At 45.8% G+C, this 17,114-nt stretch overlaps 1 protein-coding gene across 9 annotated transcripts in view; it reads right to left on the bottom strand.

Moving 5' to 3' along the window:
- LOC135911016 ((Lyso)-N-acylphosphatidylethanolamine lipase-like) overlaps nucleotides 1-17,114 on the bottom strand; it is a 146,873-nt gene that overhangs the window by 61,681 nt on the left and 68,078 nt on the right. For 3 of the 9 annotated variants that reach the window (XM_065443087.2, XM_065443093.2, XM_065443085.2), the window contains 3 exons: nucleotides 10,417-10,566; nucleotides 10,098-10,216; nucleotides 4,907-5,081 (listed from right to left, as the gene is read on the bottom strand). In XM_065443087.2, coding sequence (XP_065299159.1) covers nucleotides 4,907-5,081; nucleotides 10,098-10,216; nucleotides 10,417-10,566 — 444 coding nt within the window. Of the gene's footprint in view, nucleotides 1-4,906; nucleotides 5,082-10,097; nucleotides 10,217-10,416; nucleotides 10,567-16,512; nucleotides 16,656-17,114 lie in introns of all 9 variants that reach the window. The other 6 variants (XM_065443088.2, XM_065443094.2, XM_065443086.2 and 3 more) reach the window with 3 other exon arrangements.

Here is a 17,114-nt window from a genome sequence, read left to right as displayed (position 1 = left end):
GGCGACAACGGAGGCACCTGTTCCATCATCAAAGTTTTTTGTATTTGTCTTTCCTCACGTCAATAATAAAATATGATATATATAGAAATAACGCTGTTTTTGCTAAAATAAAAGCACAGCTGAACGATGCGTCATCTTGAAGATCATGCGGTTTTCAAAATGCCCCATGAGTTATTTTCGCTGCTATACAGAGAGGCAGAGACACATTTATTAGATAAGGCAAACGCTGAGACCTCCGCCAGAGCTTCTATCTCACTACTCAGCCTGGACGTAAATTTGTGCACCCACTTCTGAGTTGTTTCCTATGGAGTTTTTTTTTTTTCAGAATACTTATTGACTTCTGAAAAATGGCTAGATCATGATGCCTCATCAAAGAACTGCCCACTAATGAAAAAGGAGAAGAGAATCTTGAGACAAATGGTGAAGGACGGCTCGTCACGGAAGTACGCGACAACAACTGTTAAAAGACGACGTTCCGATTGACGGCGCGCTTCCATGAAAGAAAAAAAGTGCTGTTTTTCGACCAAGAACTGGAGAGGCTTCGGGCGATGCGCCGGCGGGTCGAGAGGCGATATAAGCGTACGAAGTCTATTTATGACCTGAGGGAAGCCCGACGCATTCAGAAGAAAGTTCGGCGTCAGATGAACAAACTTCAAGACCATGCAACGAGGTAAGAGCTTCTGTGAATCGCTGAAGCCTCGCATGCCGTTATTCCCCGTGTGGTGAACTCTTCAGGGTCTTCGCTAACTTCCACAACAACGTCGTCCCTTCACAGCGCAGCGCTGGCTCTACATCAAAGTCGTCCAGAGCTTGAGGTCGCTGGTCATTTTTGTGAGAAGGCTTCTGACGATTTCGTCCTACTGGCTGACCTTTCGTTACATGGCGCTCCTGTCACGAGAAATCAAATTATGGAAGAGCCTTCCTCTATGGAAGAACTGCAAGCGGCTTTGGCTACGTGCACGCGGTCGTCATCACCCGATCCCAAAGGGGTGACCTACGCTGCCTTAAGGCACCTAGGCTCAAAAGCGCAATGCTGTGCTCTTGGTATCTTTAATTAATCTTGACATGACGGCATAATCTCTGAGGATTGGAAGTGTAGCCGACTGGTGTCTCTACTGGGAAGTCTCCGCTGAACCTTATATCGTACCGGCCGAGTTTACTTGCCATTTGCATCGGTAAGGTCATGGAGAGGATGTTGCTGACACATATGGTACCTCGAATACTATAAAATCTACCCTGATGATATGGCTGGTTTTCGACGTGGACGGTGTTCGTTTCATAGCGTCATTGATCTTATGACCTTTGTGCAGCAACGAAAAGTCTTGAGGCGCCTCACTGTGGCACTTTTCTTAGACGTAAAAGGTACCTACGACAACGGTAACCCTGACAGCGGCATACCTCACCTACGCCGACAAGGTCTGACGATATCTAGACAAAAATGTGCACTAGTGGCATTTATACGAAAATCAATGCTTTCTACCCAGCGTGCATCGAGGGCCACTCATTGCGTATAAGAAAATTCACAGGTTCTTGGGCGTTATTGTGGATCGTGACCTCAACTGGAGTCCCAATGACTCGTACATGAAGAACAAATTCATTTCTATTGAGAATATGCTTAAATTCGTAGCTGGAAAATCATGGGAACCATCCGTGCTCTCAATGTTACAGCTATACACGGCACTTTTCTCGGACTTCAGCGATACAACCTTCCTGTCTTGGCCTACACATACAGACTAATCTTTCACGACAAAGCGTACAAGCCCAAGCACTTCTGACATGTCTTGGGCTCCCGAGATGTTCTTCGAACGCTGCAACGATTATCATTGCACAGGAGCACCCGATCGCCACTCATATCGTCACTGAGACATTAATAGCGCAAACTCGGCACCTTTCATGGCTACCACCCCACTATTTAGCCGGTTTGCCAGCGCGAAGACCACGGGCTACATTCTGTGGCACTGTGACGAGACACCATGACTCGATACCATCTGGCTTCAAGCCAGCGAAATGCCCTACATTGGCAATGTGGTATCTCCAATAAATTCATGCGTGCCTCTCAGTTCCTGGGATTCTTAGAAAAGCAGATATGTCAACGCTGGCCCTGAAGCAGCTCTCTCTGCTTCTCCTAAGCAAGTCTTATTTTACCCCATGCACATTTGCATGGACGGTTCCAGCAATTACAACAGCTCTACCGGAGCAGTGGTACGTTGTTCCATCAGACGCAATTTAAATACTCCCACAAATACTCCCTCTTTGCAATTTAAATAATCCCACAATACCGCGTCGACGGCAATAAGACTTGCGACTCTTCAAGCTGCACTCAATTACGTGCTCCAGCAGCCACTAAATAATTTTACCATTTTCAGCGATTCCAAAGCAGCTCTACGAACTCTGCAGTTTAGCCCTACGTCTTGGGTTACACGAGCAGCTAGTGTACGAAATAAGGCACGCTCAACACCACGCGCTCGAGAAAGGGCACGACATTGTATTTCAATGGTCGCCGAGCCACTGCGAAATTGTCTTCAACTACAGCGTAGATTGAGCTGCGCGCTCGGCTCATCAAGGAAGAGAAAATGATTAAAGAGATGCATACAAACATGCTAGAATGAAAAGCATGTATAGCATACCTGAGTAACTCAAGCAGGCTAGGTGACTATTTGTGACCGAACCGTTTCAAAGGGGATGCCAATAAATTATCATCAAGATCATCATGGTCATCACCGTCAAAACATCAGCAGGTGCCTTTGCCACTCTCAAGAACGAATGCTGTGCGGAAACTTCAATCGCTTGCTCACCCCACCACATTTCTACGATGGAATTCACCGGGTTTCGCCAAGTGATGCTTGCGCTCTCTCGACCCTAACTTGCGACTTCACCTGCCATCTTGACTCTCACGTGGCGAAACAACATTACTGTGTCGCATTTGGTTGGGCGTCGCATTTACAAATGCCCATTCATTCCTAATAGGAACGGCCAAAAGTGCGGAGTGCCATTTGTGCGGGTGCGGTGAGACTCTAGAGCACCTTCTGTGTCACTGCACATCCTTTGACGCTCAACCACGTGCTCTACAAGCTAAACTCAGCCTGTTAGATAATACAGCGCTCTTGGAGGAATACGACTATGCGACCCAGCGGACCTATGCGACTGACTCTGCGAATGACACTTTATGATTTTTCTTCTCTTTCCATCTTATCTGTTCTTCCCTTCCCAAGTGTGGGGTAGCCAACTGGGCACGTCTTTGGTTAACCTCCCTACCTTTCCCTCTTCGTTTCTATCTCTATATATAATGGCTGCTCATTTCCATCAAGCCACAGTAGGCCCACCTGCACGAGAAACGTTCTGCCAAAATTTCTCCAAAGAGAACTTTTCGTGCCACGTCAACTTGGCGACAAGACCACGCCACCATATCGCGTTGCCAGTAACCTTCCTCTGGCGTGTATTTGATGACTGTAAATGCGCGCATACGTTGTGACCCAAGATAAAGAACGTTGTACACCCTGCAATCCACGGCCTCCTAATTGTGCCCACTGTGCCTGCCGAATGAAGCCGAAATGGTATAGGCCCACGCACAACGCCCCTCTGTGACTTTGTATCGAAGCACCGGGAGAGCCATGCTCCGGTAGTGAAACTAAATTTCGTTTTCGGTGCGTCCTGCATTTTTGTCCCAGAAGCAGCATTTATAGGATCGGACAAATACCTGCTTTTAAAAGGCTTACAGAGTAAAAATGTTTGCACCCTTCAGGGTGCTTGATTTGCCTCATGGCTAACACCCTTACACTTAAGCGGTAAGAACAGATAGTTGATGCGAACAACGTCATCATATTGTGCGACGTTTCCTGGCAAGTGAATATGATAGTAATTAACTGCGTCAGACGACATAAAAACTGCATGGCATAAACCTTACTATTGCTCTAAATTTCTTGCGTCAGATATGAGGGCGGGGGGAGGGGGGCATTTCTTTAGTCCCACCATGTCGTAATTTACGCCAAGAAAAGTGCAGTAGTTGCCAGGTTAACTAACGCGGCTGTCAATACAGATAGAGGTACCGGGAACGACCAGGGCCGACAACTGAAGCAGAACCACGACAAAATTTAAGCCACCTTTATGTTTATGGCAATGTAACACAAGAGAGCAGAATATACAACCGAGTTATCACGCTATATGAAAAAAAAAAGGTTTGATTGTTACTCACAAGAAAAAATCCAAAGTCGGCACATTTGGTCCTCCCGACTGGGTCAGGTCGGAACTCGAGATACTAACTCAAAAGGTGGGGCTGTCCTGCTAAACTTGGGATGATTGGCAACCCTAGTCGATAATGATTCATTGCTCATGTGGAAGCATCGCGAAAGACAAACGCGCTGTATAGGAGAGCTTGTCTTGTTCATGTGCGCAAATATGAGTGGTTCATACATAAAAAAATTATTCATAGTTCATATGAAAAGCATACTTGTGCAAAACAACGTCGTTTTTAACAGACTCTAATTGAAGACAGTTTCACAGGCACGTCACCACCAACGCTGCTGTTTTCGGCTAAATCTCGTTACCAAAGTAACAGGGCACGGTATGCCCATCAGGCTAAAGCTCCTCAATGTCATTGGAAAAAATAGCCCGTGCTCCGTCACTACACAGCGTAACCAAGATGCATGCCATGAGAGTTTCGTTGTCGCCACGTCATATACGCCCACTGTAAACTAATCAACCTCTCCTGTACTTTCTCTACTGGTTCTCCTTTCCAGCCATTCACGCACTTTAAGCCACCAGCAGCGCCCCCCATTCATTCAAAAAGCTAAACAGTAAAAATCTGGAAGCGTAACCAGCGCTCTGCTTGACATTCAAGTGTTCATGCAATCGAGATCAAGAAATTGCGAACAGTCAGTGTATCAACCGAGCCGACAAGAGCACTTACTTTGCACCATCTGCTCCTCGATGCGAGTTGCGTCGTTTCCAAGGGATGGCCTGGAACTACGACCAAAGCCCAGCAGGTCCAGAGTATGAACCACCCTGTTCTTGGATAACTCCTCGATGTTCAGCACCCACAGCGCGGAGCCACAGCCCAGGCCATGGATCAGCACTAGCGGCATCTGCGCAAGTGAGCCACCGCAGAGGCTTGCTGACTGCCAGAACATATTGGCGTACTACGGTTTGCGAAGGCATGGAGTGCAACGCACGGGAGTGTCTACGGAATCATTAGCGATTACCGTAGCGGACCTTTATCCGGGATTTGTCTTAAACCTCACCCTTATCCCGGACGACCTTCTGTAGGAAGCACCATTCTGAATACGTGCATATCTATTATAAAAACGAATCCGGAGCCAACCTAAAAAAGCAAGACAACTTATTTAGTCTCGTCTACATTCCAAGTGTGTCCTTACAAGAGGCGCTGTTATTAACCTGTTTTAATCCCTGCGCTCCGAGGAAAGGAAAAAGAGGTGTTGCGAATTTCAATTTAAGTCTGAATTGGATCATACCACTAAAATATAAGTTTTCTGCCTTTAGATGCAACGTACACCTCTACAGAGATTAATATTTAACGTTCAGGAATTTGGGAGCTCGCGCCACAGAGCGTAGGCGTGAATAGACAGAATTTATTGACAGAAAAGACAGAGAGGTCGACTTGAGCTAGTGCTCTCTAGTCTGCTACTCTACGCACCGTAGGCATACGTATGAAAGCTCCCTATGAGAGACTGACCAATAGCGCCAGCTCTCGACAATGGGTCGCAATCGAAAGAAGCTCACTGCGGCGAAACGCTTCTCGATGCCACTCAAGTCACTTCACTGTAATAACCTATAAGACTTTCTCTCGCCGTGTGTCAAGGCTTGCTTTATTCCGGAATGTATTCTGGGATTTACTGTCACATTTATGTACCGCTGCAGAGGCGACTGAGCGGAGCGGGACGCTGCGCCCACTTGTCTTATTTGTTTATGCAGAGAAACGTACAGCGCGTTGCTAGCGTCTCCATAGACGTAACTCCTGGCTCAGACCCCGCACGCGCCGTTGACACCGTGACAGCACGACGTCAGGAACGCGCATCGAGTATCCGTATTATTGCTCTTGCAATAAAATAACCTCGAGCTCCGACTCAACCACAAACTTTCCAGCAAAGCTCAAAACAAACACTTTGCAGTGAAAGCAACACAAAGGACTGAACCCTGAACGTGCAAGGTGAAACTGGCTTCTAGGGAAATTATGAAGACAAAAACAAAGGAATATTGACAAAGGGGACATTGAATATCATATTGAACAAACGTTGAAGCACACAAGAACACAGGCAACATTTGACAGAAAAGCAGAGAGGAAGCACTGTCCTGTCTGCTTTTCTGTAAAATTTTGTCTGTGTTTCGGTGCGCTTCAGCAACTGTTCAACATTAACTCCAACCAACCTGTCCGACTCGCCACCTTAATAAGACATTGAAGAGACGTGACGGTCACTAACAACACTAGTGCATTCGGCAGTAAATACGTACCATATTTTTGGCCGGCTTTCAAATGCAGTTTCAGCTCTTTCCCCCCTTATTTTTGCCATGATGTGGGTGCCATGGCCAACAGACGGCTGTCTAAAACCCGGAATACTAAGTCAAATGAAATCAGAACTAGCTTTGCTGTTTTACTGCAACTGTTGGAAGCTCGCGCACCGGTAAATAGCGCCACCCGAAAGCACACGCCGACGAGCTGACATCGATTAAATTGATTAGCCAATTTATAAAGCCAACATTTTTTTTATGTCGGCTTAAGTAGAATTATGCACTGTTTCTGGAAAAGGAGTTTAGCCGACTGCTCTGCAAACTGAAACCTACGCTTTTATATCGATGGGCGGTACGTGTAAAAACATGCTGTTCCTGGCGCAAGGAAATGTACAAGCAGCCAGCCAGAGATATTTTGGGCCTGCATTCACCAATAGGCTATTATTAAAGAATTGCTCACGAGAACAGATGCCAGTCAATCGTGTTCTTGGACATATTACTAGCGAAGACGGACAGCCAATGGAAAAATAACATTTGACAATGAAAAGCTTCGTGAATTCACCTCCACAAAAGCATCTCAACTCCTCAACAAAGCTGCAGTCACGGAGGACTTGGCCTTTACAATTTGTTCTAGCACAGCGAGAGGCGACGAGGGTTAAGGTAATAGGCCAAGAATCTTATTCATAACCCCAATGTGAAGGCGCTGCTTGTCGACTGCATAGCTATACCGCTCCTTCATAAAAGCCAGGAGGCATCGTTAAGAAATTTTAGGCACTGTCTCAGTCGCATCCGCAGAACAGGGCATTCTAGCACGGTGAAGGGTTGGCTAACACAATGCTCGCATACGCGAGCCGCCTGTGCATGAACCGCGGCCCTCGAGGACGCGCATCGCGGAAGCATTTTGTATTCTAACAGGAAGCGATGCACTGCAGGGCCATGTGTGCGCGCTTCAGGACACCTGCGCAAAGTGAGACCCGCGGCCGCGTATCACTGTGTGAATCGGGCCATTGGACGTAGAGTCCTTGGATAAGATTTCTACTGCACCCGTCTGCGCCATTGCCTTTAGCATGCTTCAGGTTGTAAGCATTCACTATCTTCTGTCTATTCCGTTCGGCATGGAACTCGAACGCCTACTTGCATGCAAGCAGAGGCTAAAGCATGGGAATGTAGCTGAGAATCTACTGACGATTGAAATCTGCTTCCTCTCACCATGAAAGAAAGTTTGGGAAGAACAAAATGAGCAGTTCTTGAAGCTGCGCAGGGGCGGGCTGCAACATGGTGCATGTGGGTTCTTAGCTGAACGCAAGCCTTTAACGTCATAGCACGATATGCCCATATTATTTTTATAGGGACATTTAAAACATTACGCTTGTTTTTCGCTGTCCCCCAACATCACTCCGGCCGTTCGCCCACTGCTGCTACTCCGCCTCCAATATTACACAATTTGAGAACAAATTAGTTGCCCGAGCTCATCTAGTCCTGAATGTCGTTTTCAATTAATGTCGCTAAACTGGCCAGCGCAGCAGCAAACGAAGGATGGCATTCCTAAAGTTCTTTCGACGAGACATCAAACAGTCTACAATGTGACAGCGTCATGCGAAGGTCAAACAGCTGGCACCAAACAGTAAATAAAATTAAGCGCCTTTAGAAAATGACGCAGAAAGAGCAGACGGTGAGCTGGGGGCAAACAGTTTACATGTTGAGTTGGATTTCAAAGGTAACCGCTATGAAATGAGAAGTTCAAGCACCAAGTATATACTGGGTACATGTTACAGTTTCTCGAAAGACATGCGGGAAAAATCACTCATGCATAAAGCTACGTCAGTGCGTGTCTGCAAGGAAAAAATAAACAACGTGCAAAGTGTTCAATCACCAAGTATCCGTGCAAAATGTCAAATAACAAAACTTTGTATTTATTGTTTGCATCTTAAATGCTTTTGTTCCGAGAGCGATACTTTCTAATTACCAGCCCAGCGGAGAGTAGCAGAGCTCGTGCGCTAGCTACTGCACTTACTGAAAGATAAAATGCTCTCATTCATACGGGGATTCAGACTCACGCAGATCTAATAACAAGACACGAATTTTATAGCGCAAATATATTTAACTCTGCATAGTGGCTTGTATACTCCCGAAAATAGAGTTCGCAGTTGAAGGAAGAATTCGCAAAAGATATTTTTATTTGAAGATAAGAAAAGAGCGCTACAAAGACGCGGACTAAAAGAAGAACATGTAAGACGGACAAGTTCGTCTTTTAGTACGCGTCTTTGTAGCGCTCTTCTCTTCAAGTATGTTAAACCAACTCGCCCACATCAAGCTTCTGCTGCTTCAGACATTTTTATGCTTGCAGACTAACAACCATGGTTAAAAAAGATATTACCAATACGCGAGTTAGATCCAAGCATGCAAGGACGGCCCTCACCAAATATTTCTTTTTTTTTTATGTCCGCGTTTGATTGGAACCTAACTCTGGCATGTGACATCAACTGCAGCAGAACTCGCCATTTAATTGGTGCTACGATACATGAACTTAGTACAAGCAGCGAGAAAATAGCATATACTCTGATTTTCAGGCAGCATTATCATCTATTGGTAATGTCAACCGCATTACGCATGAACTTGGCGTACTTGTACAAACTCTAAAGGAATTCACAAGAGCTTAGCGAAGTACACTCCACATATGTAATAATCTTCCAGTGTATTTGCCAATTCGGCTTCAAAGCACGTATTAACAATAAGTTATTACGCTAGAACTGTTCATAAGAGCGAGTGCTAGCGGATAGCAATGTTGACTGTATTATTAGCGAATGCATACGCCAATGGCAAACAGGTCTCACGAACAAAATGCATTGTGAACTAAGAAAGCTTTTCGTTCGTAAATGCTGTTCGCCATAAACCGACCGCATTCGTAATAACAAGTCCAATATCACGATTGGCTGGCACTCGCCCGTACAAACAGTTCTAGCATAAAAACGTTTCCTTTATTTCTTTCTTTTTTTCTGAATACGGGACCAGATTCTAGGAGCTTGGGAGCGAATGCGTGGCGTGTCGAGGGTTCCCCAAAAAAGTGTCAAGGGCTCCTCTGGCACTTTTGTGCAAGGTCGACCTTTAACTCTACTAAATAGCTCCAGACCCTGCCTCAGATAAGCAAAAGCACACAGATAGTGCGAACGATTGCATAGTGAGAAGGTGTACATAGCGCATGTGTGCAGCTCTCTGTACTTATCAACTTCACCGCCTCGCTTTTCTTCTTCCTGTCCATCCACCGTATCTCCACGTGGAGCAGCAGGCCATAGATAGCTCCTCCAGACGACCTCCCAGACGTGTCTCCCCTTAAAGATATATTTATTTGACACTGCGTGCACAGAAATTCTCTGTCATTTGTTGTTTAATAAGTGGTGCAAGTCCGGAGAAGTAGGCCACAGAAGAAACGGCTGTCCCGCTATCATCAAAGTTACAACCACACTCAGAATGAAAAATAAGAAAAATACTTCCTGTCAAAAACGAGGTTGAACTTTACGCGCCGGGAACAAAGCAGTAAAGGGGAGCAAGGTCCGCGGTACAGCTACGTTCGTTGACTCGTGACGAGAGTGCACGCGAAAAATTGCGGAGAAAAATTTTGAAGACCTCGATGTTACCTGAGTAACCGCTTCCTCCGATTCCGGTTTCATAGTGATGGTCCACAAGCGACAAGGAGAGACAGCGTCTCCAAAGCGGCCAACTTCAACATAGCGGCCTGTATATTTCCTGTTCAGATCTGAAACGGTAGCAGACAAACTCAAGTCAGAGAAGTGGCTGCCCAGCAACACGCATTTGTCCACACTACATATCTATGGCGGATACTCAGAGATACAGAGCGAATTCTGCTTACACAGGTTGGTATAAATGTGTAGCATGTACGTGTACAAATGTGTATAAGCGTGATCGTAAGTGCACAACCCGGAGAGAAACTCTTACACGCGAATATCTTCTCCTCGGCCTCCTGGAGCTGCTCCCTGGAGGAAGGACACCAGCGCACCAGCTTCATGTCTTCGGATGCACCCAATGTAGAGGAGTGCGGCGAGTCTCCGACACTCGGAACACGGGCTGCCTTCGCCGGCGCGGCTGCTGCGAGCAGAAAAAATGACTGATGCTCTTGCCGTCACAATACGCGCACCTGCCGCCGCAGTTGTGCGAATACGGCTCGCAGTGCTGACGCTGTCCAGCAGAGTCTCGATAAAGGAGGAAACTATGGGATCATTCATAGAACGCTTCTTTTGTCCCTATCGCGCTTCGCTGCGCTGCGTTACACGCTCGACCGTGTAACGCAGCCAATGCGTGACAATTTGAAACGAATGCGTGCACGTGAAGTGCCACGCGCGCATCGCACTCACATACTGATTGAGCTGCTCCGACAGTGAGACTGCAGCGCATGTACTGAGAGCGAGGCTTATGGCAACGCATGAGTTCGATGAGACTAACCACTACGCTCCCAGGTGCAGCCTCATTCCGCCTGAAAGTGACTGCACTGCGGCCATGCAACTTGGCGTACAGCGTATACATGCTATATATCTCGACTTCATGAACCGTGGTGCTCAGTGCTCAAGTAGCCGACTTTTTGTCGCGCATCTTATAGAACGAAGCGAACTTAAAATGAATCGAATGGCTACGTCAGGTAACTGGAGCGTAGTTTGCATTGCCACGAACGACGTGCTTTGGTTGTTTACGGTGTTTCCATGTACTACAGTCTGCGCCGAAAATTTCGAAGGCAAGCCACTGCGCGAGCGGCAAGGTCTACCTTCGAGCTCTTTGTTATAGAGCTCCTGCGGCAAGCCTGACGCCCTGAAACCAAGGAAAGTGAGAAACATCGTGGCTCTCTGATTTTATTACCTTGGATGAAATTGGAGATCTTTGCAAACACTGTATCACCGGCTTCTCTACAAACAATAAAATTTTCAATGCTCAAACGATGATAAGAAGCAATGATATGAAAAACGTTGCAGCAAAAAAGCACTGCAGTTTCTGCACTTACGCACGAGCAAATCGATCAAGCCAATCTAAGAACTCAAAATAAATAAAAGATGGCACACAATGCGATGCCACCTTCAATACATATATATGAGATCACTTTCTTTAAACGAGGTAATGTATTCTTTTAGAGCAGATCTCTGTATTGACGCATTACTCCTTGGCCAAAGCAACTTTCCTACATTAAAAGGACGATCATAAAAAGATTCACTGCTGAACTCAAAGGACATCTTTGCTGTACAAACATAGGGGAGCTTATAAAAATGTGTTATACGTTCCGTTCTGCCATGAATGGTCACCCGCGCAATGAGGCACAGCTAAACGCATAAGATACAAAAAATTAACCGTATATGCAACTCCCACCTGAGAAAATAGATCAGGAAGTCTATGTCACGGCCAGCATGCATTACATTCTGCCATTATCGAGGGTTTGAAGCAACGAAAGTATTGGAGAGGCGGCCGTGGCACGCGGCCCGACGCCCGGACACACGCGTAGTGGCTTCGACACTTTTGTTAACGACTGTCCACCCGCGAGCAAAAGTGCACCCGATCGTGGGCTCCGGGAACAAGCTGACTTTCTTCGCAGTTTAGTGCATCGCTAACGCAGTCCAAACTTTGCCACACGAACAACACAGTGCGCTCGTCAATTTTCAGCTGTGCGTATATAGGACAAAGATTTTTTTTCCCTTTCGTAGAACATCTGGTACGTGCAGTTTTGCTCACGGTGTGCGCACGTAGTTGGAGAAAAAGAAAACATCAGGACGCAAAAGAGAAAAGGGGTCCGGCGAAGTCTGACGGCCACACGAAGCGTTGATTAATTCATGAATGCCGCAGAAATGCTTGTCTGGCCTCGCGCCTAGCATTCTACTGCAGATAACAAAAGTACACAATAAATGACTTATTATTCCATAGTCCACGCGCGAAAAACATCCAGAAGCACACACTGTCGGTCAGTTCGAATGTCTATGAAGCTTCATATAGCTTAATTGTTCTGTAAGCAGCCCCGGTGACTATATAGCAAATTCGTTTACGTGATTTCATTATACCCTAGTCTTCATTCAGAAATATTAAACAAAAAAATAAATATATTTTCAGGGTTTAGCTTTGGCACACAAGTTACGAAACCTAAAGACAGAAGTGTTTTACAACATTTGACCTATAAGCACCCTCCTCTTTAGAAAGCTCGAGTATTTTAAATGCGGTACAGATATCGCTAGGAATCCAACACAACAGAGAGCGCTCGATTGATCATAACGCAACATAAATGAAATGTGATCGCTTGCGATGACAAATACGGGATCCATACAACCTGGCAGTGTTAAGTTACATATGACCGCTGCACCGGCCTCATAATGCAGACAAGGTACCATATTATTTGCTGCGCTCTAAGGTTTAACAAGGTGCCCTAAGTATAATGCACCCACATTTAAAAAATATTCAAATGCCACGTAGCTGGACAGAACCAAGGTAACGTTTGCCGTTGCTCGGAGATACCTTAATTATTTTCTGCATTCCGCTTAATTACATAGTTAGCTTTAATTATTTGATCAACTTCTCAAATCTATAATTAGACGGAAAGTGTCAATGAGAAAATGGTAGGCCAACGTGAAAAACTCCCGATACAGCTTTCTGTTGCTGAATACGTACTACATACAAGTGTTTTTTCCAAGATTCAAAGAAGCCCGCGAATACACGCAAAGTGACTGGCCGCTCGAGGCACTTGGCATGCATTCGCGGGCTTCTTTCACGCTCGGAAAAACACTTTTATGCAGCACGTATCGACCAACAGAAAGCTGTATCGTGAGTTTCTCATGTTGATCTACAATTTCCTCATTAACCCTTTTCATCAAATTACAATATATAAGTTGATTAACTTATTACTAATTATGTAATCAGGCAGAATGCAAATAAATAATCCGAGTGTCTGCAAGCGACGTCAAACAACATTACCTTTATTCTGTTCAGCTACGTGGCACTTGCATACATTTATATCTTGGTGCATGATGGTTCGGGCACCCTGTACATGTGCTATAACGTATTGAACTCGGTGATCTGCGCCCTCGAAATCACAATTAGCACAAATGCTTGTGCACTTTAAGCATGTATGAACCCAACTGAGTCTAGCTTGGCTGGTACACCCCCTCATTAATCTGCGGCGTTTGCTTACTTTTTACAGCAGAATTACGTTTAAAAGTGATTTTATTTGACTGTCGATAGAATACGCGCCGCGTTCGGCACTTTTGCGCCTGTGAAGTCTTACACATTTGGCTAGTGCCATTGTGAATAATTATTACGGAAAGGATCGCCATCATTAGTCTAAACAAGCACTGCGAGAAAAAAAAAAGGTGAGTCAGTTCAATGCTGTGCCGCTATACTGTAAGGATTCATTTCGCTCAATTATATTCCTTTCTTAAGATCCACAGCTCACGGCCGGGAACGGTGCACCGGGATGCACCGGTGCGTCCCGCGGTCAACGTGAGAAAAGCGCCACGCGAACCACTGACAACGCGCGAAAATGAACAGCATTGTAACAGCGGCGTTTCATTATACTGGCTGATACGTTACAGGTTTTGCACTGGGCTCGCCCAAATGGTCAACATTTCCTCTTTTGCTTAAGGCAACAAGACGGCAAGACGACAGTATAAATTAGCTTACACAGGAGACGACGGAACACACGCCCAATTCACAGAGCTTTTCGTTCGCAAGATCTGTTTGCCGTTGGCCGGGCAGCCTTCATTAGTAATAACAGCACAATTGGTTGGTATCTGCTCTTGCGTTAGGATTGTTCTAAGAGCAAATTTCAATCAATCATGAGGCTGTACATATTAGTAGCTAATGGCCAAGATCGCTTACGAACGCAAAGCTTTGTGAATACGGCCCCCTAATCTTTTGCCAATATTTCAACGAGATTCAGCAAGAACGCCGCAGGAACCGCAATCACTCAATGAAACTGGTTGTAATCATTGTACGCTTACAATTTACACATGGGTTCTTTTTTTCACAAGTTTAATGCATTTGAAATTGGATTGACATTTGTAAGAAAACTGGGCCCGTAGTCACAAAAACTCGTCCGCTAGAATTGTTTGTAAAAGAAAACTTCAACCAATCCTGATGTTGGACATAATATTAGTGAAGGCGGCTGGTCAATGGCAGAGAGCACTTATCAAAGAAAAGCTTCGTGAATTCGCCCCATTAAGCTTACGCGGCTTTAGGGATGCTTAGAATAGGGTTCTAGAGCTTAGGGTGCCCCAACCAGCGACCGCTTTGTGTTCGTAGTCTGCCCCGCCGGGAAGGTGCTTGAGAATAAGGTTCCCAGCTTGCGTTAGCGCCACGCGATTGCAGCCTTTCCTTTACAAGGAAGGAAAATTAAAACGTAATGCCAGATGAAAAAAGAACATGAAATAATGCAATCCGTAATATTTTTACAAGTTTAAAAGTACACCCGAAACCTTATTATGTTCAATGAGGAGGCGTGTGTTTTCAAGGTTTAGCTTTGGCACACAAGTTAGGAAACCTAAAGACAGAAGTGTTTTACAACATTTGACCTATAAGCACCTCTTCTTTAGAAAGCTCGAGCATTTTAAGTGCAGTACAGATATCGCTAGGAATCCAACACAACCTGTGCGCCGTTCAGACTACATGACTTGAGCATGTCCCTCTGATATCCGTGAAGGTCACAGCTGCAGCAGGTTGGTGTGTAATTCGCAAGCTCTGCTGCTCTCGACATCTTCGTTTTCTGGCCCAGCGCAATTGTTTTCCGCCATTCTCCAGCAAATATGCGCGGATTTTCCGAGAGCCTGAATCTTCGCGTTGAGGTCGGTCACAGTGTCCGCCTGTGCGTTTAGGAACACCAAGGTTGAGCGTTGGACTAGTTGGTATTGCATAATCGATATTTCCGCAGCAAATTAGACACTGATAGCAGAACACACACACACACAAGCTGATAGTTAATGAGCGGGTTTGCCATTGTCATTAAATGTGAATGCTTTACCTTGATTTGTGGTTGATTTGGCACCCCTCATTGAAACTCGACTCATGTGGGACGTTTACAATTGTGTTTTTAAAAAAGCGACCAGCAATCGACCGCCGGCAGGCCCGAGGCAGCCGACCCGCGAGTTGCATCATTCGCACATGGTCACTCAAGCTAACGTGAATACATTTTGTGAGAAATCAGTCTGAGAACGAAGCGTGCTTCCTGCTCGCATTGTGCGTCATCCCCCCCATTCTTGCTGCAAGCATAATGACTGGCATTAGACAGCCACGAATATACTGAACGGTCATTTATTTATTTATTTATTTATTTATTTATTTATTTATTTATTTATTTATTTATTTATTTACCACGAGAGTAAGTTAATATTATGTTTCTTCCGGTATTCTAGACACGCGAAGGTGAAGTGGAAAAAAAAAAAACCCACGCCACCGGCCGGATCCGAATATACAACCTCCACCGTGACAATGCGCAGGGCGCTCTACGATAGATCTACGGTGGTGCGCGTCACTTCCTGCGCCTTCATGTTCAATTATGCGTGTTGGCATTGTTAACAGCCTCAAGGTTGTTAGCGAACGCCGATCCGGGCCCACGGCAGTGGATGTGGGATTTTATATCAAGTGCATCTCAGGTTAAGTGTTGCTTCGAAAGCGGAGGGAGAGGCAGCCATCGAAGTAGCTCATTATAGTATGCCTATTATAAGATGCTTACTCCTGCAGACACTGTGGCTGGGAAGTGCAGTGGTGGTGAAGTAACTGGCTTCTCGTATCCCTCGTGTCAGCTACACAGTAATTGTGTGGTTAAAGCTAGCCTTAGGCTGCACATTTGGCCGTCCTTTGCGAGTTATTCTGTGCGTTCGTAGGAGGCGGGCGCCTGAAACTTGGATGGAAGAGCAGCGAGCACAGATCTGTGAAGCTGTGCTTGATTTTGAAATTGTGCAACCTCAAAATATAGCGCAGCTTTCAGCAACACCGCAAAACAAAAAAAAAGTTATTCGGGTGTTACGAATGAAGTGTTATCGAGGCAACACCAACCACGTAATCAAACGCACCCACCTGTGTGGTAACAAACAAAAAACGCGCTTCTCAAGGCAGATGAAGAGGGCGACCGCTGCCGGCTGCTGCCGCGTGGTTGAGTGCGTCGGCGGCTGTTCTTGGTTCCTCAGCGATGCATCCGTGGCGTCAAGTCTACGTAGTTCCTGCGGAAAGTTACCGGTTTCCCAGTGATTGACTTGTCCAGTGCAGGCGCACTTCGAGGTCGCAGCTTAGTATCCACTGGGGCTAAAGAGAGCGCTGTTTAGTGACGCTGAAGACCGGCCAGCTGCTGCTGATTCTGCTGCTGTCAAGCGTCTGAGAGCTCCGATGAGAGTTGCTGCTTCAAAACGACTTTTTTTTTTACGTCGCGTCCACGTATAGTTCCAGCAGCCTAGCTTCGGTGGTTTGCCGTTGGCTTTTGTGTAGTTGGACTCATCAAACGCACCCAGCGTAAGTATATATACGAGAGACACTTGTATAGCATTGGGCGCAAAGTGAGTGAATTCCACTGCGATTGTGGTTTTGCGGAGAAAGACGCATATGACATTCTACTAGAATGCCCTCATCATGATACGTATACATCAATACGCCGGCTGAAATCGTTACTAATGAAATTAGATTCG

The sequence above is a fragment of the Dermacentor albipictus genome, chromosome 1 (assembly GCF_038994185.2).
Source record: "Dermacentor albipictus isolate Rhodes 1998 colony chromosome 1, USDA_Dalb.pri_finalv2, whole genome shotgun sequence".
Lineage (NCBI taxonomy): Eukaryota > Metazoa > Arthropoda > Arachnida > Ixodida > Ixodidae > Dermacentor > Dermacentor albipictus.
This window is presented reverse-complemented; position numbering and strand designations above follow the sequence as displayed.